This window comes from Pelodiscus sinensis, chromosome 3, assembly GCF_049634645.1.
Source record: "Pelodiscus sinensis isolate JC-2024 chromosome 3, ASM4963464v1, whole genome shotgun sequence".
Classification (NCBI taxonomy): Eukaryota; Metazoa; Chordata; order Testudines; family Trionychidae; genus Pelodiscus; species Pelodiscus sinensis.
The window spans coordinates 187413720-187440223 of record NC_134713.1 but is presented as its reverse complement, the minus strand read 5'-3'; the positions used below and the strand labels follow the sequence as shown (position 1 = coordinate 187440223).

Below are 26504 nucleotides of genomic sequence, written 5' to 3'. Positions count from 1 at the left end.
AGATCGCCAAGTGCTTTACAAAGGCAGGTGGTATCACTGTTTCCTTAAAGATGTAGTAGGAAGCCAACTGGAGGGACCTAAACAAAGTTCTAGGCAGTAGCTTCCCAGTGAAACAGAGAAAGAGGCTGAATAATTTTAGGAATAACAGTCTTCCCTATTTCCTTATGCTAATGAAGCTTCGGTTCAATGTTAGAAGAAAGTGACTGTCTTTGTGATAATTTATCTTTGTCATATGATGCAAATTAGATTAGATTTAATCCTAATTATCTGGATACTTATAATCAGTGTTTATACGAGGATTCTAGGAAAGAAACAATGGTGAATGGTTAACATTTTCCAAACGAATGGCACATGTCTGTTCCAGAAATGCTGATCAGCTATAGATTAAACTGATGTTACAGCTGAAGTGTTTTAAACCAATATGTTGAAGAGTTTTTGTCTTTTTATAAAAAGTAATATGGCAATGCGCCAATGCTATCGTGTAAATTTCTTCCTCCTTTATTATATAATAACCGTATATCTTTGGCCATCATTTTTCCCTCCGGAGGTTGTCACCATTATCTGTAATTTTGATTAAGTTATGCTAACAATACTTACTTCACTCTGTCTTGCACCGCCAGTCAGCACACTCCCAGAGAAAATGAAATATCTCATATAAATCTTGTGTGCATGCCCTGTACATGATTTTTGAATTAAAATAGCTAAGACATGTTTTAACTGTAACTAAAGTATCACATTCAAATTTGCCAAGCCACTACTGTCTTTGCCAGATATTTTATATTATTCAATGTGCTCTCATTTTGGCAGTAGGCGTCATTGCATATATTTTGCAATAAGAATTATCACACTTTATTCTTAATCTTACAGAATATTTATTTTACTAAAGCTATACCTACGTCTAATTGTAAAATGGTGATTTGCATTATTCACATTTTCCACTCAGCGTAATGATTTTTAATGCAGCAGTAGTAACTGTTCAAATGTTTGTTTATGATGTTATATATGAAAATAAAGTTCACCTAGAAATTATATAAAATTTGCAGTTTCCATGTATCCTAATTATGGTTACCTAGAGATTGAGTGAAAGTTAGGGCCTTACCAAATTCATGGTCCATTTTGGTCAATTTTACAGTCATATGATTTTAAATAAGGTAAATTTTGTAAGCTCAGATATTTAAATCTGAAATTTCATGATGTTGTAATTGTAGGGATTCTGACCCAAAGAGGACTTGTGTGTGGGACACAAAGTTATTATATAGGGGTTGCATTGCCTTCAGAGCTGGGCAGCTGGAGAGCGGTGGCTGTTGGCAAGGAGCCCAGCTGTGAAGACAGAGCTACCAGCAGCTGTGCAGAAGAAAGATGGCCTGGTTTGGTATTGCCACCCTTAATTGTGTGCTGTTGCTACCTGTAGAGCTGAGCCCTTAGTCAGCAGCTGCCGTCCAGCTCTGAACGCAGTGGCACAGAAATAAGAGCCACGTGGGTATGGCATTGCCACTCTTCCTCTTGCACTGCTGCTGGCGGGGCTCTGCCTTCAGTGTTGGGCACCTGGACAACATTACAACCACTGCTTTCCAGATGCTGAGCACTGAAGGTGGTGCAGAAGTAACGGTGACAATATCATGACCCTCCTAAAATAACCTTGTGGTCCCTCTGCAACACCCTTTTGGGTCAGGACCTCAGATCTGAGAAATACTAGTCTCCCCCATGAAATCAGTATATTATGGGGTAAAAGTACAAAAAAGGCCAGATTTCATGGTCCATGATGCGTGTTGCATGGCTGTAAGGTAGAGCCCTAACAAGAATGATTCTATCATCCAGTGGTCAGGGCACTCTGCTGGAAGATGGGAGATCCTGCAATTCAATACCCTGGCTCCAACCACTTTTCCATTATTTGCCCACAGTGGAACAGCTTCAGTAGACATGAATAAGGGAGACTCATTAGAATACTCCGTAGTTCAGTAGTTAGAACACTCTCCTGACAGGTATAACATCCTTGTTCAAATCTGTGCTTTCCCTCTGACAGAAAAGGGGAACTGAACCCAGATTTCTCACATCCCAGGCAAGTTTTCTAACTATTGGGCTAACATTGGTAGCCACATACTCCATTTTCTTGTGCTGGATTCTGAACGGGACCTAATCTGGTAGGTGACCTCTGAGCATGCCTAACTGAATCTGGTCTTGCTCATGCATTAGGCAGCCAACCCCTTTCTCTCCTTGTTTGTAAATCAAATAAGAGGGGTAGGGCTAGAGGGTACAGACAGATGCTCAGAGAGATGTAGCAATGTGCACACTCAGAGGCCGAAGTATAGGTTCCTAGGGAACTTTTACTTTGGAAACATAAAGTAAAAGTGACTGGAGTGAATGTAGGTGCCTATCCAGTTCATCAGGAATTTAGCACCTAAACCTAAGACTCAGATGTCTGAATATGGGTTTTAGATGTCTAAAGACCTTTGTGAAGCAGGGCCTAAGTGCAAAATACTGTCAAAGGTTAATAATTTAAAATAGTATTTTGTTGATAGTTGATGAACTATTAATATTGTTGACGAGTTGTGGCTCTGAGGCCAAAGGGGAAAGCACTCTGCGTGCTGGGTGGTGGCGTTCAGGGCTGGCTGCTCCGGCTCCGCCCTTTCCACCCAGGGCCCCGCCCCTTCCAGTGTGCGGAGCCAGCTCCTTGTCCGGGGGCCCATGCTAGCTATTGGCCCTCCTGGGTGTCATGGCTCATTTGTAAATATCCACTGTAGGTGCTCTGTAAGGAAGGGATACAGTGATCAATAAAATGGACTGGTAAAGGATATATTCTTTAAAGGAGCATAAATGGGCATTGAACATTCCTGGGACTAGTACAGCAGGGGACCTCCTTTATAAACTCCCATTCATAATTTGAGTGGGGAGGAGGGGAGTTGGTGAGGCCTCAGTAGTGGGTTGGCTGAGGACTAGGGTAGGTAAGAGGAAGGCTGACAGAGCTCCCCTCAGGTTTCTGTTGCAAAGATTATGTAATTACCTTAATTGCAGACTTTTATCAGCTGGGTACACCCAAACGTTTAAGAATAAAGTTGTGGCCTAGTTAAACCACATCCAGTGTTGTTCTTCCAGCATAGCAGAACAATGCGTCAGTAATCACCCAGTGTTACGATAAGTAGTACACAACTTGCTTATGGCTGGTGACCTTCTTGATACACATTTTATAATCATCATTTCAAGTGAGATGAGTACGGAACATTTCAATGTAACATTTGAAAACCTAATTCTTGAATTTTCTCTCGTTGATTAGCAGAAAACTCTTCAGAATGATGTGTTGGAAATTAAATTGAGTATGTTTAGAATGGATTAAAAGGAATCATTAATAGAATTTTAGCATTGCTTTCAGCACACTAACAAAGGAGGCACATCAAAGGCTACATTTAGACTGCAAGCCTCTTTTGAAAGAGGCTTTTTTGAAAGATACTTTCAAAAAAGCCTCTTTTGAAAAAGAGTGTCTAGACTACAACCAGTACTTTCGAAAAAGCAAGACCCAGGCAGTCTGGATGCTCTCTTTCAAAAAAGGACAGTTTGCATTACATAATGCCTTTTTTCGAAAGAGCACTTTCGAAAAAAGGCATTATTCCTCATAAAACGAGGTTTTCCACAGTCGAAAAAACTGCTGCATTCTTTTGATTTACTTTTGAAAGAACATGGCAGCAGTCTAGATGCAGGGGAAGTTTTTTCGAAAAAAGGCCATTTTTTCGAAAAAACCCAGTAGTCCAGACACACAGAAAGAGAGCACTAGAATTTCTTAAATGCAATAAGGGCTCAGTCTTGCAATGACATTAAGGGTATGTCTGCATTGCATGCTTATTTCAAAATAAGCTATTCCAGAATAGTTATTCTGAAATAGCTTATTTCGAAATAGCACATCTACACTACAGGGAAGCCTTAAAATTAGGTAGTCTCTTCTGTAGTGCTATCTCGATTTAGAATCCCAGGAGGCACTAAGATAATAACTTAGAATGGCACTGGTAAGGGGCTATTTCAAAATAGCAGCAGTGGAGCATCTACACATGCTTTATTTTGAAATAGCTATTTCGGAATAGGCGTTATTCCTCATTCCAAAATCAGGTTTTCAGATTTTGGAATAAGCCAGCTGTTATTTCAAAATAGTTTTGAAATAACAGGTGGCTTATTCCAAAACTATTTTGAAATACCGGAATGGCTGTGTAAATGTTCACATTGTTATTTCGAAATAATGCTAGTTATCTCGAAATAAACGGTGCAGTGTAGACGCACTGTAAGTGTCCCCAATTGAACTAATTTAACTGGAGTTGTAGAGATTCAGCACCTTCTGCAGATGTTCAGCACCATGAGAATTGATTCCACACCCTTCTGAATACACGGAATGTATCCTAGCAGTGTGACGCGGAAGAACTCATCCCTTTAGGGTTCCATTGAGACCACAAGCTCTTATATCTTGTCTTCAAGGCATTGAACACGGAATAGTTAGTGGCATGCCTGCCCAGATTAACTCTACCATGTCCACGTATAACACCATGCGGGAGGCTGCAGGAACTGTGCAGAGAACAGAATACCTCTTGTGCAAGCTCTGGAATTCCTATCACTGTCTTGCTCTTCACCATTGCATAGAAGAGTGCTACCCAACTTGCTATTCCTGAGAGCCTTAAGCTTTTACCTGGTTAATTCTGAATGAAACTACTGTATAGGACATATAATTTTTTCCTTTATATGCAGAAATAGATGCATATTTCCAATCTTTATAATTTGGCTTATTCTGCTTTTATGTATTTATTTTGCATTTTCATCATATTGGAACCTATAATGAAAACATTTCACCAACAGTGGTGTGTCTGCAGTTTTCTTTTGATGGAACTTTGATACTGCTGCTGACTTAATGTCACATGGTTAACTACTGCTTTGGTTCAGTTCATGTTTCCCTTATTTTTACTGTCCTTTCCTATATTCTGTACACTAATTACAGTGTGGTTTCTTTGATTGCATATTGAGATGGCAAAAATGCTGTGCCTATGTTTTTACTATTCTGCTACTGCTGAGATTCTTATTGCTGACTCTTGGGGGCAATGTGATCTATGTACTGTACTAGTTTTCTTGCATACTTAGCTGCTATTGCAATCGTCTGTAATTATGATTTAATTAACTTCTGAATATTGCACAAATGTAAAAAAAAGTGTCAGAACAAGATAACAATGGTAATTTTCAAATTGATGAACATTACTTCTTGGGATTTTATGTTATGCGGGCCCTGAGTAGTCCAGTGAGATTGAACGGGATATATAATATGAGAGAAATCAGCTGTATGTAGCAGAGAGGAGCTTGATGGTCCATGTGTGATTGACTTTTGCTTTTTGTAATTTGTGGCCTAGAGCCTTGGATAGATGTTCCTTTCATTCTTTTTATAAATAGCAGTAATAATATTTTGACATATGCTTGCTTTTTCCACTGCATTTTCTTTCCCACTTAGCAGCTAGATGACTAAATATTAAGTGCTATAGGCCAAGAATGTTTTATTATGCAACAATGTTATTGTACATATATATGCATGTGTAATAAATATACACATGCATATACTTGTGGGTATATATGCATGCATGCATTGTACACATTAAATCCACAGTAAATATCTATTTGTGCCCATATATCCAGGTGAATATAACCATAACAATTAACATTTAATGGATTTGTTTTGTTTTTAGTGGATGGCTGTATACATAGAGCTGCTGGGCCCTGCCTACTTGCTGAATGTCGCAACTTGACTGGCTGCCCCACTGGACAAGCTAAAATTACTTGTGGATATGACCTGCCTGCCAAATGTAAGACACATTCTTCACACACTTTTCTTTTTTAAAAGAGAGAAACTTTTTCACGTGCTTTCTCCCACTTTCCCCTTAAGTCTAACTGAACTACATATTAGTTTAGAAAATTAGCAGTAGATTTCATTGAACATGTTTGGTGATAATCTCTTCCTCCAGCTTGCAGCAATTTAGACTTTTAAAAATTATTATTTTGGCTGTACTACATAATGAAAATAAGTATGTTCTAAAATACAGTGCATGTATTATCTTACATTTTTATAAGGGATAGTCTACTGTTTATTATATTATATAATAGAGTGTCTGAGGCTCCGATATAACTTAGACTAGGAACAAAAAACGTATTATAATATTTAAGTTCCATGGAGACAGATTTTTGGAAATGAGAAAGATTTCATATTCGTCATGCAGATTTCTTGATTGTGAATACATTGAGAACTGAGGAGATCAAAGTGATGTATTGTGTTTTCAGCTGCTGTATAGAGTCTGATTGGCAATTACTGTGAAGGCATCTGTCACACTCTAGCTTTGAATGGAATGCAGTTTTCAATGCTGGAATGTTTTTGCACTTTGAATGTGGGTTTGTCAAAATTCCCATTCTGTTTAAATAGGAAGAAGGTTATTTGGTTGACCTTGTTGCATAGAAGTTGAGCCAAAGTTGAAAAAATAAACAAGTGGGTCTTAATGGCGTGTTATGATAAAAGCCAATGTGGTTTAAGAGTTTATAAAGTGTATAAAGGTAGGAAATATTATCAGTTTGGGATTTTAAAGTAGTCTATTAAGAGATGTGATTATATGTGAATTTCAAGAAAGACCATAAGGATAATCTTGTGACACCTCAGGTTCTCAGTTACGCACAAAGTCCAGTGCAAGGAGTGTGCTTTATCTAAACATTCAGATTTTCTCTTTGATTTTGCTGTCAACTATTTTCCTGACTTCACATAGAGTTTCCATGGTCCTGCCAGGGTACGCTGGACAAAAATTGTTTTTAATTTTAATTAAAACAAAACAAAAAAACAGATCAATAACGCAGCACAACACATGTGCCAACTTAGTATTAAGATCATTAACTATAAAATAGAAACCTTTGTTACGGTTTACAGCCAGATTTTGCCTTCTGTAATTCATGAATTTTGAATTCCATCGCGGGGAAAATGCTGAGCAATACCCATAGGGATATAGTTCTGTGGGGTTGTATTTGGCCAAAAATACTGCCAAGGTTTGTATTAAAAGGCAGTCAGTTACATGTGTTACCTCTCCAGAAGCATATGGTTAACACCTCAAAACAGCCAGCGTACGTCAGTTGTGCCAGAATTAGAAGTAAGAGCAAGACGGTATATATTAGGTCAATTTTTCTTTATGTAATGCCACTTCAAAGACATTAACCTACTTCCAACCTTTTCTCTGTCCCTCTCCCTTTGAAATATGAGGACTTTAAATCACATTACTTACCAGCACTCATGGTGGGTTTTCACGAAATGCTATCCATATCTCAACAACACAGGGAATTTGATGATGGGGTCGGCAGTGAGAGGGACAGCCCCAGCAACAAGTGGGGGAGACACTTGCTGAGGGACTGAGGTAGCTTCTCAGCCCCTTGGAATCTCTGGCACATTGGCCAGCATACTCCAACTCCCAGGATTTAACCTAGGGCATGAGGCCGTGTGGAACCTCTTTCAGTTCCGTTCCAGCAGCCGGGTGGGACTACAGGTCAAGAAGGAATTTTTTCTCCCATGAGTCAATTGGCAGAGGGATGGGGAGGTTTTTTGCCTTCCATACAGCACCTGAGAGACAGAATTACTTAAATAGGAATGCACTTAGTGCCTAGCTGAGGTACTTTATGCTGTTGATTCATCAGCACTTGGGGCTCATTTCCATTGTGGTTAAAAACATACATTTATCCAAAGTAACGATCTGGGATATTACTGATGGGCCTTAGGCTCAGGGGATAGACTTTATGACTTTCCCTTCTATACCATCTGTCCCTCTCACAATGGGAATTTATGTGGTAGGATTCAAAATGAGCTGAGTTTTAGGGTCTTGGTGAAGGAGAGCCTACCTTGAGTTAAAGATAATATGGTGGGATCCCTGACATCTCTACTCTGGAGTCAACCAAATGCCCAGTATTGGAGTGCATGGCTGATGGGTGGGTAGTGCTCCTCCCCTGTGTTTATGCTGTCACCTGCTGCTTAAAATCCCTGCAAGTGTCTGTCCTTATTTTCCTGCTGTGTTACATCAATGAAGATGCACCCCAAAAATCTTAATAGTTGAGTTTGATTTAGATCCCAAATTTTGGATGCTTATTCAGACTGTTTCAATATCTCAAATCTAATAAATCTCACGAGAACAGAGTTCCACTGACTTCTGGCACTTAGGGAGCTTGGAAGAGCAGAGGGCCCAGAAAGATTAAAACACATTGAAAGCTTTAAAAATCATTTTGTTTGGTGTTAGATATGGAAATGGATAAAGTTTAGGAGTAGTTTTATCTTTCCTTAATTGGTTTGTTTCCTCACATTTAATTTTGATATTTAATTTTACCTATTAAAATACATGGGCGGGATGAGGCATAAAGCTTACTCACCACTGGGAGCATAATTTCTGTCATATATTTTAATGAGAACAATTCAACATGAAAGTCAAAGAAACAAACAGTAAGAAAAGGGCTTTGTGTGAGGAGAAATGCGTGACTGATCCTTATCAGTTTTACAATGGATGGGTTTTAATTCAAACCCATTTTATTGTAGGAATGGTTAAAAATCACACACCTACTATGATACCTATTAAACCATCTTGTTAGTCTTTAAAGTGCTACATAGTCTGATCTTGCTAAAAGAAAAGGAAAAACTAACACAGCTACCTCTCTATTGCTGCACTATGATACCTGTAGCCGTGTAGACAGAAAAGTGTTCCACTTAGTCACCTATTGTTACAATATCAAAATTCCCAGAAATAAAATATCACAAAACAAGAGATCTGCAACTGTATTATTTTACTTGCTCAAATGGCAACATCTCATGTGGAAAATATGCCTCCAGTGACAAACAGACAGATCAGCAAGAAAACAGGGCAAAATTATGCGCAGAAGGGCAAAATTAGATTTTCTTGGGATCTCCTAGGCTACGTCTAGACTGCAAGCCTCTTTCAAAAGAGGCTTTTTCGAAAGATACTTTTGAAAAAAGCCTCTTTCAAAAAAGAGCGTCTAGACTGCAAGCAGTACTTTCGAAAAAGCAAGCCGCTTTTTCAAAAGAGAGCACCCAGGCAGTCTGGATGCTCTCTTTCGAAAAAGCCCTGTTTGCATTCAAGAACGCCTTTTTTTGAAAGAGCACTTTTGAAAAAAGGCGTTCTTCCTCGTGAAACGAGGAGTACCGCCGGCGAAAGAAAAGCCGTGTTCTTTCGATTTAATTTCGAAAGAATGCGGCTGTAGTCTAGACGTAGGTGAAGTTTTTTCAAAAAAAGATGACTTTTCTTAAAAAAAAAAAAAAAAAACCTGCAGTCTAGACACAGCCTTAGACTTTCATTCAAATGTGTTTTTACCAAGTGTCATTTACCCTTGTTCTTATAGAAGTTATTTGTTAAAGGTTAATTTGTTACTCATCAATTGCAAAACATCCATTTGAGACCTGTTAACTATTCAGGACTGTGTTCTCATGGAGATAGAACCCAGAGAGCCATTGCATATTGTTGTCAATTTACGTCAGTTTTTAAATAACAGCATGACAGTTTGATGTTGGAAACTACTTCCTATCTATCTTTTGTGTCAGGAAATATATACCAAACAGGAGTACTAAAGTCAGTCATCCAGTTACACAGTGATGATATTATCTTTTTGCACTGGCAATTTGTTTTGCAGATATTACAATAGGATTGTAACTTGCCTCTGCAGTATTATCATGACTTTTGTTGTTTTTTGAATAGTAACTACTCTAAGCCATGGTCTGTACTAGGTTGGTATTTCAAAATAACCCCCCTTAGGTCAAATTTATAAGTGGAGTGTCCACACTACCAAGCCCGTTATTTCAAAATAATTGGCCACTTATTTCAAAATCTGTACTCCTGCTTTCCTTGGGGAATAACACTAATTTCAAAATAGCATTAGTGTGGTGCTATTTCAAAATAACTACTCCCCAGAGTAATTGCAACTAATTAGTCCCCAGTGTGTCCTGGGGCTCTAAGTGGAGGAAGTGCGTCCACATTAATAGAACCTCTCTTGAACTAATTTCAGGGCTTCCCTGTAGTTGGGACACGCTATTTCGATTTTGTAAAATCAGGAGTTAAGTTTAATGTAGTTATTTTGAAATAATTTCCTAGTGTAGACATGCCCTAAGTTAATAATTCATATGTTTTAAATAATTTTTGTTGTCTTTTCTCCTTCACAGTACTTGGCTGAGTGATAATCCTCAATGCATTTTTTCAGTGTTCGGGACTATATTTTTCAACACGGATGTTACCATTATTTATTGATTTAACAGCACCCAAGACTGTTCTAAACATGTTACCCCAAGGATCTCACAGTCTATGGGCCAATTACATGGTGCTCATCTCACCTCTGGGAGATGCCCACTTCTGGTCCTTGGTCTGCCTGGTTGAGCATTACTTCTCTTCTCTTCCACTTGCCTCCTGCTCATGGAGCCCTAGTATGGTGGCTTTGTGTCTCAGTCCTCTGGTCAGATCACACCGTGTTTTCCTTTTTGGGGAAGTCACTCAAATTCCTTCTCTACTGGCATTGCCAAGCAGTTCTGGCACCAGGCAATCTTCCTGTTCACTGTCCCTAGCAATGCCACTCTGCAGTAGATGGAAGAGGAACCAAGGTCTTCTCTCTACTCTGGGTTCCAGACCAGGCCATAGGGTGAGCATTTAAGGTCTGCATTTACATCTGAGATCTTACTGCTCTTGCCCCTGTTATATTTTACCAAGCTTTTCATTCTCCAGTCTTCCTAGTCAGACCCTTCTCTCTTAGGCCTTTCCTCTTAGGTTCCTATCCCTTTCCTTATGGGTTCCTATCTCATCTTCTTTCTCCCCTCTCTTTGGGAGAGAGACTGCCAGTTTCCTCCTTTTCCCTGATCCTGAAGAGACAGACATCCTTAACACAGAGTAGTCCTGTTGAAGCCAATGAGGTGCTGTAGGGACACAGCATTCTACCTGTATGCCACATTGGGCCTAAAGGAAAAACTTGATGTTTTGAAAAACTTAGCATTGAAAATATTCTGCTGGATATTGTTTCATGAAATAGGCAACTTGGAAAATACACTTCCTGGAGATAATTTGATATTTGAAAGAGAACATGCTTTGTTATCAAACTTGTGGCTGGTAAATAGAAGAGTGTGATAAATTATACAGAAAATAATGGATACATTTGAAATCTACTTCATTATCTGTTATGTTACTATTTCACATTTTGCCGAGTTTATTTATCTCAATAAGGCAGTGTCTGCTCAATTATTCTTTACAAAACGAGAAGTAACAAATAATTATTCTGAGTGAGAGACACTGGGATCTGTAGTAACAACGAGAAGTCCTGTGGCACTATATAGACTAACATATTTATTGGAACATAAGCTTTGGAACAGGAAGGCTTTCTCATTGTTTATGCAGGTTCAGACTAACATGGCTACCCTTGTGATACTTGAGTTCTGTAGTGTAGACTAGAATCTTCTTTTTTGTATGGTTGGAAAATTGCAACTACATGGCTGTTTGAGAACATCAGGTTCAGAGAGCATCATATGAAATATATAACATGCATGTAAAATACTGCATCAGAGTGATTTCATATAAAGTGCCCTCATCTCTCTTCCTCCTTATGTAGTAAGAATGTTGCACAAATTAAGGTAAACATACTTGTATACTGAGATATTGCTTAAGAACTTTCTAAGCACACTTTAGAGAGATCCACACAATAGATCTGAACAGCCTAAATTAAGAATAGCTAAACTCAGATTATATTTTCCACATAGAATAGTGAGAGAAATGTAGCCGTGTTAGTCTGGGGTAGTTGAAGCAAAATGCAGGACAATGTAGCACTTTAAAGACTAACAAGATGGTTTATTAGATGATGAGCTTTCGTGGGCCAGACCCACTTCCTCAGATCAAATAGTGGAAGAAAGTAGTCACAACCATATATACCAAAGGATACAATTAAAAAAATGAACAAATATGAAAAGGACAAATCACATTGCAGAACAGAAGGGGGATGCGGGGGGGTGGGAAGGGGGAGGAAGGAAGGTAAGTGTCTGTGAATTGCTGATATTAAAGGTAGGGAGAGTGGGATGTTTGTGAGTTAATGGTATTACAGGTGATAATTGGGGAAACTGTCTTGGTAATGGGTGAGAAAGTTCAAAGACTTGTTAAGTCCTTGTTGGTAAGTGTCGAATTTTAACATGAATGACAGTTCAGAGGATTCCCTTTCAAGTGCAGATGTAAAAGGTCTTTGTAGCAGAATGCAGGTGGCTAAGTCATTTAGAGAGTGTCCTTTCTGGTTAAAGTGGCAAGAAACTGTTTTCTCTTTGTGATCTTGTCTGATATCTGTTTTGTGGGCATTAATCCTTTGGCGAAGTGTCTGAGATGTTTGTCCAATGTACATAGCAGACGGACACTTTCGGCACATGATAGCGTAGATTATATTTCTGGATGCGCAGGAATATGTGTTCTTGATCTTATAACTCACTTGGTTAGGTCCAATAATGGTATCAGCAGAATGAATATGTGGACAAAGCTGGCAACGGGGTTTGTTGCAAGGGAAGGTACCAGGGTTGGTATTAGTGTGGTATGTCCTGTGGTGGTTGGTAAGAATCATCTTGAGGTTAGGTGGTTGTCTATAGGAGACTATGGGTCTGTCTCCCAGAGCCTCTTTGAGTATGGTATCCTGTTCCAATATAGGCTGTAGTTTATTGATGATGTGTTGGACAGGTTTAAGTTGGGGGTTGTAGGTGATGACAAGTGGTGTTCTATTGTTGGTTTTTTTGGGTCTGTCTTGAAGTAGATGGTTTCTAGGTATTCGTCTGGCTCTTTCAATTTGCTTTTTTGTTTCTCTGGGTGGGTAGTTGAGATTTATAAATGCTTGGTAGAGATCCTGAAGCTTCTGGTCTCTGTCAGTGGGGTTAGAGCAGATGCGGTTGTATCGAAGGGCTTGGCTATAGACGATGGATCGTGTGGTGTGTTCTGGATGGGAGCTGGATGCATGTAGGTAACTGTATGAGTCGGTGCTCCAGATCAGCGGCACAGCCATGGGTACACGCATGGCCCCACAGTATGCTAACATCTTTATGGCTGACCTAGAACAACGTTTCCTCAACTCCCGTCCCCTTTCACCCCTCCTCTACCTACGGTACATCGATGACATCTTTATGATCTGGACACATGGCCAAGAAACACTGGAGATATTCCACAGAGATTTCAACAACCTACACCCCACCATCAACCTCAGCCTGGACCATTCTACACGAGAGATCCACTTCCTGGACACCACCGTACAAATCAACAATGGAAAATTAGACACCACTCTCTACAGAAAACCCACCGACTCATACAGTTACCTACATGCATCCAGCTCCCATCCAGAACACACCACACGATCCATCGTCTATAGCCAAGCCCTTCGATACAACCGCATCTGCTCTAACCCCACTGACAGAGACCAGAAGCTTCAGGATCTCTACCAAGCATTTATAAATCTCAACTACCCACCCAGAGAAACAAAAAAGCAAATTGAAAGAGCCAGACGAATACCTAGAAACCATCTACTTCAAGACAGACCCAAAAAAACCAACAATAGAACACCACTTGTCATCACCTACAACCCCCAACTTAAACCTGTCCAACACATCATCAATAAACTACAGCCTATATTGGAACAGGATACCATACTCAAAGAGGCTCTGGGAGACAGACCCATAGTCTCCTATAGACAACCACCTAACCTCAAGATGATTCTTACCAACCACCACAGGACATACCACACTAATACCAACCCTGGTACCTTCCCTTGCAACAAACCCCGTTGCCAGCTTTGTCCACATATTCATTCTGCTGATACCATTATTGGACCTAACCAAGTGAGTTATAAGATCAAGAACACATATTCCTGCGCATCCAGAAATATAATCTACGCTATCATGTGCCGAAAGTGTCCGTCTGCTATGTACATTGGACAAACATCTCAGACACTTCGCCAAAGGATTAATGCCCACAAAACAGATATCAGACAAGATCACAAAGAGAAAACAGTTTCTTGCCACTTTAACCAGAAAGGACACTCTCTAAATGACTTAGCCACCTGCATTCTGCTACAAAGACCTTTTACATCTGCACTTGAAAGGGAATCCTCTGAACTGTCATTCATGTTAAAATTCGACACTTACCAACAAGGACTTAACAAGTCTTTGAACTTTCTCACCCATTACCAAGACAGTTTCCCCAATTATCACCTGTAATACCATTAACTCACAAACATCCCACTCTCCCTACCTTTAATATCAGCAATTCACAGACACTTACCTTCCTTCCTCCCCCTTCCCACCCCCCCGCATCCCCCTTCTGTTCTGCAATGTGATTTGTCCTTTTCATATTTGTTCATTTTTTTAATTGTATCCTTTGGTATATATGGTTGTGACTACTTTCTTCCACTATTTGATCTGAGGAAGTGGGTCTGGCCCACGAAAGCTCATCATCTAATAAACCATCTTGTTAGTCTTTAAAGTGCTACATTGTCCTGCATTTTGCTATATTTTCCACTTAACCAGGCTAATTTAACAGTCAGTACACTTAAAGTAGAAGTTAGAAGCCAGATGGTGATTATACTATGCGGCAGAAGCTCACACAAAGCTACCCACACTCCATAATATTCCAACTAAGTTATCTGCTGAATTTACATTTAGCATTGTGTGTTGTTTTACAAACACTTACTTAGAGATTTTCAGAGCGCAAAGAATGTTTCATTAAAGCCTTTCTCTGGCTTATAGTTAACTTCTAAGCTTCAGATGTTTGTCTATCCCTTTAAAAATAAAAGCTTACTCTATGTATTGCACAACTGGTCTTAAAACATTGAGTAGTGTATTGATGTACTCATACTCTAAGCAGCATTATCTGTTTAAAAGATATGCAGACTCTTGGTTTGTGACTCATTTGATTAATATTCTTTGATGGCTTTTCTGGCAGAAAATGGACTGATATGTCAGTCTGGTTTGTAGCCAGAACTGAAGGTGGAAAAGGGCCTGTTATTTGCTTGTCGAACTTATCATGAGGGGAGAGGAGGGACAGTTACAACACATTTAAAATATTAGGACCTGACTTTATAAGGCCTTCAATGCCCTTGAATTCCACTGAAGTCACATTAACAAAATGCTATAGATATTATGGGCACTTGCCTCTTAGCACTTTGTGGGAGTGGGAAACCTAAAGATGGTCCTATATTATTGTTAATATTATTTATGACCACATCTTTTTAAATTCTAATAAGAAAAATAAGAACTCAGAAAAAATATTCTTGTGGATTCTAACAGGCAAGCTATCCTGTGGCAAATGAAATCACACAGGCTAGCATTTATTGTAAATTCTGATCTGTACCATATTATATTGCATTTAAAGTACTAGATTTTTTATGTGATTTTTTTTAAAAATATTTTACTGAGCAGGACTGTACTGTATATCTTTTGAGGGACTCATTTTGATATAAAGTCTTGAAAGCAAGAAGACTTCCTTATTGAAACTAAGTATAGCACGAGACACGTGGTGCGGCTGTTATATATTTTTATATTGATAATAAAGATGTACTATTTAGAATAAATTTCCCCGCTCACTGGATATATTTAGTACATTAGACAATGTCCTTTAGGAAATGCCATATATAGCATTATCTTTTTGATCATTCCTAAACAACAGTGTAGATCAATCTGGAGTAATAATGTTAATGTGGTCTCTAAGGCAAGTCCTGCTGTGAAATAAGTAGTTAGTAGTGACACTAGCATTAGCCGCAGTGGGAGTAATCAGCTTTTGGATTTGTTTAATCAAAGTTATCTGTGGAGATTTCAATGTTTGCCACTACTATGTAGGCATGATAATTTTCTGTATTTAAAAGATGAACATTTGAGGGAGACAAGTGTAATATAAAGCTATAAAATAGTAGATTGAAATCTGTGTATATTTACTTTGCGATCACTTACAGAATTCAAATAAAAAGGTTAATTACACAGATTTGGGGTGGGGGAGCCGCAGAATAGTACTTCCAAATAGGTCTATCAGGAAATTTATTTTTTCCACACACTTATATTATGCAAGCTAATGGAATTGAGCAAAAAAATCCTATTTGTCTAAAATGAATTCACTATTTTTAATGTTTGTTGATTCAAAAATACTAATTTTAATAATGTCATGGGATTTTTCAGTTCATAGCATGAGCATGCCATAAATGTGGCCAAATGCAACTGTGATGGGATACACTAACCTCTCATGCATGCCTTCTGTCAGATAAGTGTGGTGTTGAAATGTTTGTTTTCTGCGTGCCCCTTGTAGGTTGTGGCTCAGCAGCTAATCACGGTGGACGTTGGATGAACCCTTTGTGGGGTAACAAAGATGCAAGAGGCCATATCACTGTGTCCTTCTAGTCTTTTAGCCCTGTCTACTGGGCTCAGTTCTCAGCCCCTTCTTGGGCTAGCTTTAAGCCTTTCCTTGCTCTGTTTTAGAGCTTTCTCACTTGAGACTCTGTTCTTCACCGGTTCTCATTGCTCCAGCTCTCCAGCCTGGTGATTTCTTCAGTTTAATCTCTCTCCAAGATAACAAAATCCAGCCCTCTCTAGGATCTTCAGCCCTAACTCTGGGTCTGTTTAATTCCAGCCCTTTTCTTGGGCTTTTAGTAAAGACTCTCATCCCTTTCTTTTGGGTTAGGCCACTTCCCCAGTGGATGGTGGAGGCTCACAGGCCTTGTCCAGGTCCCAACCCTGAGACCTACAGACATTAGTCATGCACTGCTCTCTTCAACTCCATCTATTAGCCGTTACAGTTTTCCCTATGGTCCTTTTCATTGAGTCTTTTGCCTGTCACCCAGTGCATTAGGATCATTGTCTCAGATCCACACTGTCCATGCACAGTGCAGCCAGAACTCAGGCTCCTGTGGTTGGAGTGGAGCATCCTTCTGGTTCCAGCCACTTACTTGCTTACTCAGGCCTGGGAGCTCCTTTTAACTGAGTCTATTAGTCTGGGCTTCTTCCCTGCAGCCTTTCTAGGCAGGCCTGGAGGATCTGCCTTTGCTATTCTTTTTCTAGTCCAAGATATGGGGGGTAGGAGGGAGGGTTGCCAGATAGTTTCACACAAAATACTGAATATGTCAGGAAAAAAAAAATCGGCACAAAAAAAAGAAAAGTGTCACAGCGCCTTTAAATCCCCACACTTTCACCAGATGTGGCAGTGGAAGAATGTCCCAAGAGGCCTTGCATCCCGAGAAAAATGGAAAATACTGGTTCTCATTCCTCAAGCATGCTGTATGTTTCACAATGGCTTTCCGCTCTCCTCCCCCCCTCCCTCCCACCATTGAATGAAATAATGGCTTAGTTCCACATATTCCATGTTAATACTTGATAAAATATTTCTTTATAAATGTTAAAGGAGGCAAAACAGAATGGATCACAAGCAAGGCAAAGATTTTTCTAAAAAACATGTTCGGTATTTTCTGGGGTTTTTTTAACCGCACAGAAGCCGAAAATACCGAACTGTCCTGGCCAATATCAGACACCTGGCAATCCTCGGGGAGGAAGAAAAGGTTCCTCTAAAGGCCTGGTACCACTCTGTCACAATGGCATGTTTCACTGCATGTAGCAGTCTCATGACAAGATTATTCAGTTTGTTCTGTTTAAAATGTTCTGACTCTGGACTGGCTGCAAGGCTGTGAATTGAAAAAGGAAAGCGTTCCCAGTATGTGAATGAGGCCAAGGGATATACAACAGTTAGATGAAGAGTCACTTGCTAGCTGGCACACTTTTTGGTCTTGGACACTTGTCTTTCAATGTAAGTGAAACGGAGTGGTGCAACTGTGGTAGTTGATTGACATATAATGTAATATTAGAAGCGCCTTGAAGGCATAAGCCCAGAGATACATAACTGGTCTTGTAATTCAGAGTTTATAGAAGTTATAACTGCCTTCTAGTGAAGGATCTTTGTATACTCTATTTTATCCAAGGAACCCTCAGCTGAGGGTAAAACTATTCCTTGGATAAAACTATTTATACCAAAACTTGATTTAGCCAAAAGAAGGTCAAGAAGTGTGTTTACTGAGAGAAGCTGAACTTGTGGTTAGAGCTAAGCAGGACCTCCTAGTTTCATTTTTTTGTAATAACTAACATAGCATGGACAACATGCGCTGCCAACATTTCTTCGCATCTTTCAGAACTATGTTGCTGTTTAAATGTTTAATTAAATAAAGAAACAAAATATTGGAAAGACTTCTCCTAGCATGACAGTTTTTATATTCAGATTTTTCACGTGTAAGGAATGATCATAGTTTATAGCTTACAACCAAAGAAAATATATTGTTGTGTTTTCTCATTGATTTATGGGTAGCTTTCAAAGTTGTTTTATAACTCCAATTTATGTCTTTCATATTCCTGTTTGAAAGTAAATGCAATACAATCTTTACTGTCTTTTAATATGGTCTAATTGTGCGCAGTGACTGTAATGACTTCTCGCTGTCAAGAGAATGCACCATGTATACTATGAACGAATTGAAAAGGGAGATATTTATGATTATTTCCTTAGTGTCAAAATCTGTTCAGATTTTAGTCAGGGTTTTATGTGACATTGCAAAACCTGAAAGCTTGTTTTTCTTCAGAGGGAGAGCTTGGGACCACGTACAATCAGGGGAAGTATATTTATTATTTTATGTCAAAACAAGCTCAAACATTTCTGTTTTCCAAATCGTCATAGTCTGTCATCATTTCAGGTACAGAGAGAGCAAGTGCAGAGGCCAGCCACTGAAAAATTCTGATGTGAATCTGTAGGAATCTTTTCTCCTTTACAAGAAGATGCGTTGTTTTCCTCTGGGTCTGAGCCTCATCTGTGTGTAGGTTTTTTTTAATGGCTAGATTATTTAAAAGTTAACTTGGAAGTGAAGCTTTGTGTATGGTACAAACAATTAGAAAGCTGGCATTCAAATCAAATTGTTCAGTTAACAAGTACGTTCATTGTTGATAAAGGGAATACTGTACTCTTGACCTTACAGTTAAATCTAAATCCTGCTCTTCTAGACACAGTTCCTCACAGTCCACTCCCTGAACACTGAATTCTAGTGTCTGTTTGGTGGGGGGAGTGGCGGTGAGGGAAACATGGTGGAGGTGAAGCATCAGTGGAGATCTAAAGCCATTTTCTCAGCAATCAGGTTCATTGTGTGCATGTAAAGTGTAGGTTTATACAGGGGTGGGGAACCTTAGACCCGGGGGCCAAATGTGACCCCGAGCTTGCCTGGATTTGGTCCCTGAGGCTCAGGGCACCTCCCAGGATTGGGGAGCCTGTGCAAGCACTCCAGCCTCCCGCTGCCCCACTGCAGAGCTGGACCTCACAACATCTACTAGGATGGGCCTCCCTAGGCTCTAGTGTGCGAGAGGAATGTGGGGAGTGCCTCGCTTCTTTTCAGTTGGGGGGCGGGATTTTTCTTCGCACTTGCATGTGGCCCCCAACTGATTTTTCTGAGGGTCAGCGGCCACCGACCCAAAAAAGATTCCCCACCCCTGGTTCATAAGATGTTATGGCAGACCGTGAAATATAAATGCCACTTATGTGTCTCCCTTGGTTAAATCTTCATAGCTTTGCAAAGGGTTTTTCAAAATTGCTGCTATTCCTACGAAGGTCTAATTTTTAGTTTCACTGAAAGCAGGTTGCTTTTTTTTTTTTTTTTTTTTTTTTTTAAAGCACCCAGGAGATACAATAAATAGCAAATTGAAATGGCACTGTGGTATGGTGGAAAAGAAACTCAATGCTATTTTGTGCATCAGAAGGCATATGTCTGAGACCTAGTAAATTCCCATGATTTGTGGTAGTGATGAGATCTAGTGACTTTTTTCTACAAATGCCAGGAACTAATCTGTATAGATTATCTATGCATTGACTCATTTGCATATTGACTCTCACCAGTATTGAGAGTCTGTGTTCTAGATGGAAAGGATTTGTTTTTGGTTTATCTGTGGAAAAATGGGCTGATGAGCTGAAGCATGGGCGGGGGTGTTGTAGGCAGGGGGAAGCTGCCTTCCCAAACAGCCTCGTGTGGCCCCACCCAGGCTCCGCCACCAGGCCAGGCCCTCTCTTGTGGCTCCCTGTGCTCTTTCTTGGCAGATCTGGGCTGACTGGCCTACCTGCTGTAAGGAGTCAGGATGGTTGATGTGGCTGCCCAGAGTCCCAGGGCTGGCTGTCCTACCTGTTCACTTGGAGCTCTGGGGACCAAAGTGTTAGGTTTGAGGCTACGGTGGGGGTGCTTTGGGGTCCTGTGGAGGGGTGGGACGATGGGTAGGGACAGGGCCTTGCACACAAGGGGAAGGTCCGTGGCTAGCCTCACCGGATAAAGAGACTTTGATGCCAACTGTACTAAAAATTATATTAATTGTAGAATGCACATGCAAGATGTAGTTTTAAAAAAGGTTTCCCGCTCCAGGAAATATATACTGTAACTCAATGTCATAACTTCTCAGTTAGAAACTTTGGCACTGGCTCTCTCAACTCTTCTCCTCTCCCTGCCTCTGCCTCAAGCTAATTTATTTCATTCTCTCCGTATTCCAAAATGGTTCCACTGTTTTTGCTGAAACTTTAAAAAAAAAAAAAAAAACCCATGTTCCATCAGAGACATTGGAAGTAAAAATTCTGAGTTACAACTGACTGAAAAGAGGAGATGAAAATCAAGGGGCTTTTGCTGTGTCAACTGCATTGGTTGTTGTTGATCCCACTCAAATATATGCACTCAATAACCAAAAGCCAACACTCAGTACTTGAAAATTAAAGTTTGAGACGTGTGATTTTTGTCTGTTGCATATTTACCTTCTCTCTTTTTTTTTTTAAACAGTGATAAAAATTGTTTACTGTAGCAAAACATGACATTAACCTCATAGTGCACTGCCACTTTTTGATTTGTATTGGTTTGATGTGAAAAATATGTAGCTCCTCTCCAAACCCTGGATTTAGCTTTTAAGTAAATTGGCACAGACTAAGTTCTTGGAAACAAAACCTTTTTAGAATTAATACCCATATGTGTGAGTTGGAACATGACAAGCTGATCTGCTATCTCTCCAGCAAAGAGGAGAGGGCTGAGATTGTTGTGTCCTACAGGACATAATCTTAACTTCAGAACCTCTCTCTGGGTTAAAAATGTCTTTTTCCTCTGAGGCTACACATCCCAAAAACAAAAAATATAAATTAGCTATAAATTGAAATAATCGGAACAAAGATGATAAATAGGGACATGGTTACTTTCACGTTATCTTTTTAAAATAAAGCAAAAGGAATCGTAAATAATGTAGGTGTGTTGGACCCAGAAACATTTGCTTTAACTACTTCTATCACTTTTTATTCTTCCAGTGTTTCTTTGACATATATGCAGGTTTTATGGTCTAAATATATTAAGAGATTGGTTTAAGCAGGAAAATGTGGATCTAAATTCTTATTTAGGGTGAGCTCCTCATCTCTGAATCAGCCCCTGAGTGCCTAGGCTAGTGGGGGTCCTAAAACCCCCAGTTTCAGCCAGGGAATGATGACCTAGTGAGACGCCTTAAACAACTTAAGGCTACTTCTGAGGATCTGTGTACAAGTCCTGAAATAGGCGGAATCATTGTAGGTGGGAGGAGTGTCCAAAACAGATTCCAAACAGCCCTGAGGTTTGTAGTGCAGCCCCGGGAAGCTCATGTAACCTGGATGGGGGTCTCAGGCTGTCTATTATTTGGGGAGCCTCTCTAGTCCTCAGAGCATCTCAAATCAGAAAGGCAAAAATATGGCTTAATGCAACTTAGACCTACATTTCATGGAATCATAGAATCATAGAGCTGGAAGAGACCTTAGAAGGCCATCAAGTCCAGCCCCCTGCCCAAGGCAGGACCAACCCCAATTAAATCAACCATCCCAAAAGTTGATGAGCAAAAAAACCCTGTGCTGAGGGAAAATAGGTGCTGGTACACCATCCCACAGCTGCTTGTTTGTTTAACAACTTTGCCCCGGCTCTTCACGCTGTCTCCACTGCTGTTGTGGCTCACAAAAAAAGCACTGGGAAGGGGTGAGAGGTGCAAGCTCTGGGAGGGAATGTGGGTGCAGGAGTAAGTAGAGAAGAGGATGCCGGCTCAGGGAGGGGGCTCCACGCTAGAGAGTGTTGGGGTCAGGTGGAGAGTTGGGGTGCTGAGCAAGCCGCAGGCTTGTGGCTGTGAGGATGCAGGAGTTTGGGCTAGGGTGCATGAGGGGCTCAGGGCAGGGAGACTGGGAGTATAATGGGCTCAGGACACAGATTTGCAGTGTGTGGATGGTACAGGAGTGTTGTGGCAGAAGACTGGGGATGTGGGGGTGCAGGAGTTTGGGGATGAGAGGGGCTCAGGACGGGGGGTTCCAGTGTATGATAAGCTCAGGTTTGGGGTCTTGGGTGTGCAGGAGTGTTATGATGCTGCGGCCAGATTGGGGGGCTTGGCCTCAATTGGGGGCTTGTTAGCCAGGCTTCATTTTTAAATAAAATATGTCAAACACACAATGTTTCAGCATTGTCTTTATTTATGAGAAAGGCGGGGAACCTGTTTTGAGTCAGGGATCATTGACCCACAGAAAAGTCAGTCACGGCCTCACAAGTGAGATGCAAAAAACCAACCTCTTCAAAACCCCCCAAGCCTCACTAATGTGGCCCCAACTGTGCCGGTAGGGGAAAGGGACAGAGTGCTGGGGCAGGGTGCTGGTGGGTGCTAGGGCAGGGTACTCATGGGGGGAGGGTTTGGTGGGGGACGGGGGGATGGGACAGAGACAGCTGGGGCCAGTACCTGGGTATCCTGGGTACTGCATAAACTTGGTCCTGCATAATGGAGAGTTGGTTCCAGAGTCCCAGGCTGGGGTCCAGAGTTCAACAATTTCTAACCTGGATCTTTAAATAATAATAGTAGATGCTCAATCCCTAGGCTAAGAAATGCTAATTTAAATTATTCTAACCCTTGGCTTACATCACCGTATAGATAAATCCTTGAGATAAATCCTAAGGTTTTTGTTTGGGCACCTTATTACTCCAGAAGTGAGGCTCTCTTGTCCCAAGCAGAGGGCTGAGACACGAGGGATACACCTTGAATGGCCTCAACAGCTGCCAAAAAGGGGTGCCAGAGTGAAACAGGCTGCTCTGCCATACCCTGCCATGGGGGGTCATCAGTTTGTAGTTGAAATTTCTATAGTTCCCTCACCAGCTAGCACTGAAAATAATTGGCTGGATAAGCTTTAGCAACCCCAAACATGGTCAATAGATATTTGCTAGCAGATTTCCAGAGAGGCTGCTAAAGAAGATGTCTCTGGGTTTGGGGCTCCAAGGCCATGCTGAACAAAAGAGACACTAGCTGGAGATGCACACTAAGTTCCTGAACCTTTTTTTAAGCAGGTATTGATTAATCAATGTTGTACTATGTATTGTAAGCGCTGTTTTATCAGTGGCCGACAGAGAGCGAGGGAAACTATCACTTGAGATACGATGCTTCTGAATGCAGAGACCTGAATCATTACATTGTCATTTTTTTGCTGACTTATGGTATCATGAATTTGTTAATATTGCTACTTGTTATTGTGTCCTTCTCATAGCATTGCAGCTTTTCATATATCACCTTCCCACTCCATGTTTATGTTTTTAAAATATTTTCCTGAACAATATTAGCTTTTATTTCTCCATAATCTCGTATTTCTCTTTCATATTTGGATTTCTGTCCTTTTGTGTTCTCTCTGATTTTAAAGGAGAACTGTTAATCTCTATTAATCTGTCACCATTTTTCAAAAAAACATGTGATGATGATAAACAACATGTGCACACAGGTATATTTACTGCAGTTACGTGCTTAAAATCACTGTATAATCTGCAAACGTTCTTTTACACTCACGGATTTCTGCAGGTATCTTTAGTTCCAAGCATTGTTCAGGTTTTCGACATCAGACTTTGCTCTCAGAAGAGGCTAAGTTTTCTAGTTACTATGTATTGTTTTTTTCATGGTGGGCTGTTGATTCTTAAACTGGTGAACAGGGAACAGAGTTTAATTATGACAAATACAGGAAAATTTTAAGACAGCATCTACAGGGAATGAAAATTACTGTGGTGTGATCACCAGTCTTAATATAGGGTCTTGAATTATTAGTGTAACAACACACTCCTCCAAGGGACCATTTATAATTCTAAGGCCAAATTTAGAAGCATTTTGAAGGTGGGGCAAGTTTATATTTCTTTTAACTCTTGCTCTCTTATAACTACTTAAACTCCCTGATGGATAGTAGAGGCTAAACTGATGTAAATTACACAATGAGGAGCTAAAAGGAGAGGTACATGAAATAACAGTAGCCTACTTTTAAAATTATGCTTTCTTACACTTTCCTCTGCATTATTTTTCTTGTTATATTTTTTCTTTTGGCCCTTTGATGTGTGAGTTACACAACACCAACATACTCTTCCGAGTCACATTTTGTCTGAGGGGATTCAATTCTAAGGGACATACAGTAGCATATCAGGGAGATTCTGATAAGAAGTAAATGGAGAATTCTGATGGTATAAGGCATACGTCTGGGGCAGGAAGACTTTGTAAGGGACACTAGGATAGACTCTGCCAAGATTAAGTTTCACCTTGAATTTAATGTGTAAGAGTTTTCCAATCAAACTATTTGGTTTATAAACAAATGCTTTATCATTCTGAAAAGCTTGGGGGTTCAGTTTTATTTGCTATGTTTTCTTGTCTCTCTTTTAGGTTGTGAAATAAAGGGATCTTAAAATCATGTTTTACTCTGGTCATTTTTGCTCTCCCCTCATTCTCATTCCAATATGGTTTTAGTGGTCATTATCTTGAAAACAGCTGCATCTAGTAGTAAATGTTAAGGATATTAAGTATTGGGTAATTAACTAATCAAATAGTTGATACATTTCACTTTTAAGTACCTCTTCTATCTGATAGAGGGAGCAAGGTGTGATGGGGGAAGCAACTAGTAGACTATCCTGTCAACTAGCCAATAAGCATTTGGTTATTGGATAGTCGACTAGTCCTTCACATCCCTAGTAAATGTCATATGAAAGCTTTGATTCCTAGCTGTGAAATGGTTTAGAGAAGCGATGAGTAACCTAGGCTAGTGAGTGAGCCACATAGGTGGCCCTTTTTCATCTCAGTGGCCCACAAGATTGTCATAATCAAGGTGGTTTCCCAGGACTGGGATACTTTTAACAACTGCACTTGCATATCTACCATTTGTGGGGTGTGCCAACTGAATCATAGCAGTGTTTTGATTTGATGCAAGAGGAGTGCACAGCTCTCACTGTCAGTCAATGTTTTGTTTTATATGCAAATTACTCTAGCAATATTGGTAGGAAAAATATATGGACAGAAATCAGCAGAATCTGGCAACTCTGCACAAGGGCATGGGTGAACAAAATGTCTTGAGGGCCACACACAGAACCTGGATGCAGGGGTGGATGATAATTTTGCGGGGCCCAGGGCTGCGCCGCGGGGCCAGAGGAGGCACAATTTTGCGCATGCGCCATGGCAGCAGCTGACCGGAAGTAGCGTTTTGCACATGTGCCCCGGCAGCAGCCGACCGGAAGTAGCGTTTCGCGCATGCATCTCGGCAGCAGCCGACCGGGAGTAGCGTGCGCGGGGTGTGCGCGCGGGGCCTATTGAAGCGCGGGGCCCGGGGCAGCTGCCTCGCTCGCCCTGCCTTATATCCGCCACTGCCTGGATGCATTTGTCCCACAAGCTGCAGCTTTCACACCGCTGGTTTAGAGCCCTAATTTTGAATACCATTCATTCATAAGTTGGGCTGTGTCTACCCAGCAGCATCTACACAGCAAGCCATTATTTCAAAATAATGGCAAGCTGGAGTACTTCTTACTCTGACTCCTGCAACCCTCATTTGACAAGGAGTAGGGGAAGTCGGAGAAAGAGTGCTCTTCCTTCAACTTCCAGCTGGGTAGACTGTGCCAAAAGCTGAATTAGTCTATTTTGACTTCAGCTACGTAATTGAGGTAGGTGAAGTTGTGTAGCTTAATTTGACTTTTCTCCTTTTGTGTAGATGTGCCCTAAGATATTAAATAACAATTCATATTATGTTGGAAGTTTTTGGGAGGTAGGAAAGTAAGATTGTGATAAAACTATGGTGTAGTATTTCTCATCCTCCCACTTGGTCATCACAAATAATTTCAAGACTAATAAGCTTTTCCAAGTACCTGTGAACAGAAAGAATGAATCAATCTCTCATGTAAGCTGCAGACTTTGACTCCCATGTTTAATTCTTCCATTGAATCTGTGGGACTACCCAGATGTTTAATGACACCAAATAGGTACATTGGGAGAAAATGCAGGTAGCAAGATAATTTTAATATAATATGTTCTGAAAGCCTGGTAATTTTCATGATTGCATTCATTCTGCATTTGTTAGGAGATGAGTTTGTTAAAGGAACATTGTCAGATGAAATATGATCCAGAATCTAGATTTTGTTAAAGTAGCTGTGACAAAATAGTACCGATAGGTTTC

General features: G+C 40.4%; 1 protein-coding gene across 6 annotated transcripts in view; it reads left to right on the top strand.

Annotated features, from left to right (window-relative positions):
* MACROD2 (mono-ADP ribosylhydrolase 2) overlaps window positions 1-26504 on the top strand; it is a 1395588-nt gene that overhangs the window by 422086 nt on the left and 946998 nt on the right. For all 6 annotated transcript variants that reach the window (XM_075925642.1, XM_075925641.1, XM_075925640.1 and 3 more), the window contains one exon: window positions 5703-5819. In XM_075925642.1, the coding sequence (XP_075781757.1) occupies window positions 5703-5819 (117 nt within the window). The remainder of the gene's footprint in view (window positions 1-5702; window positions 5820-26504) is intronic.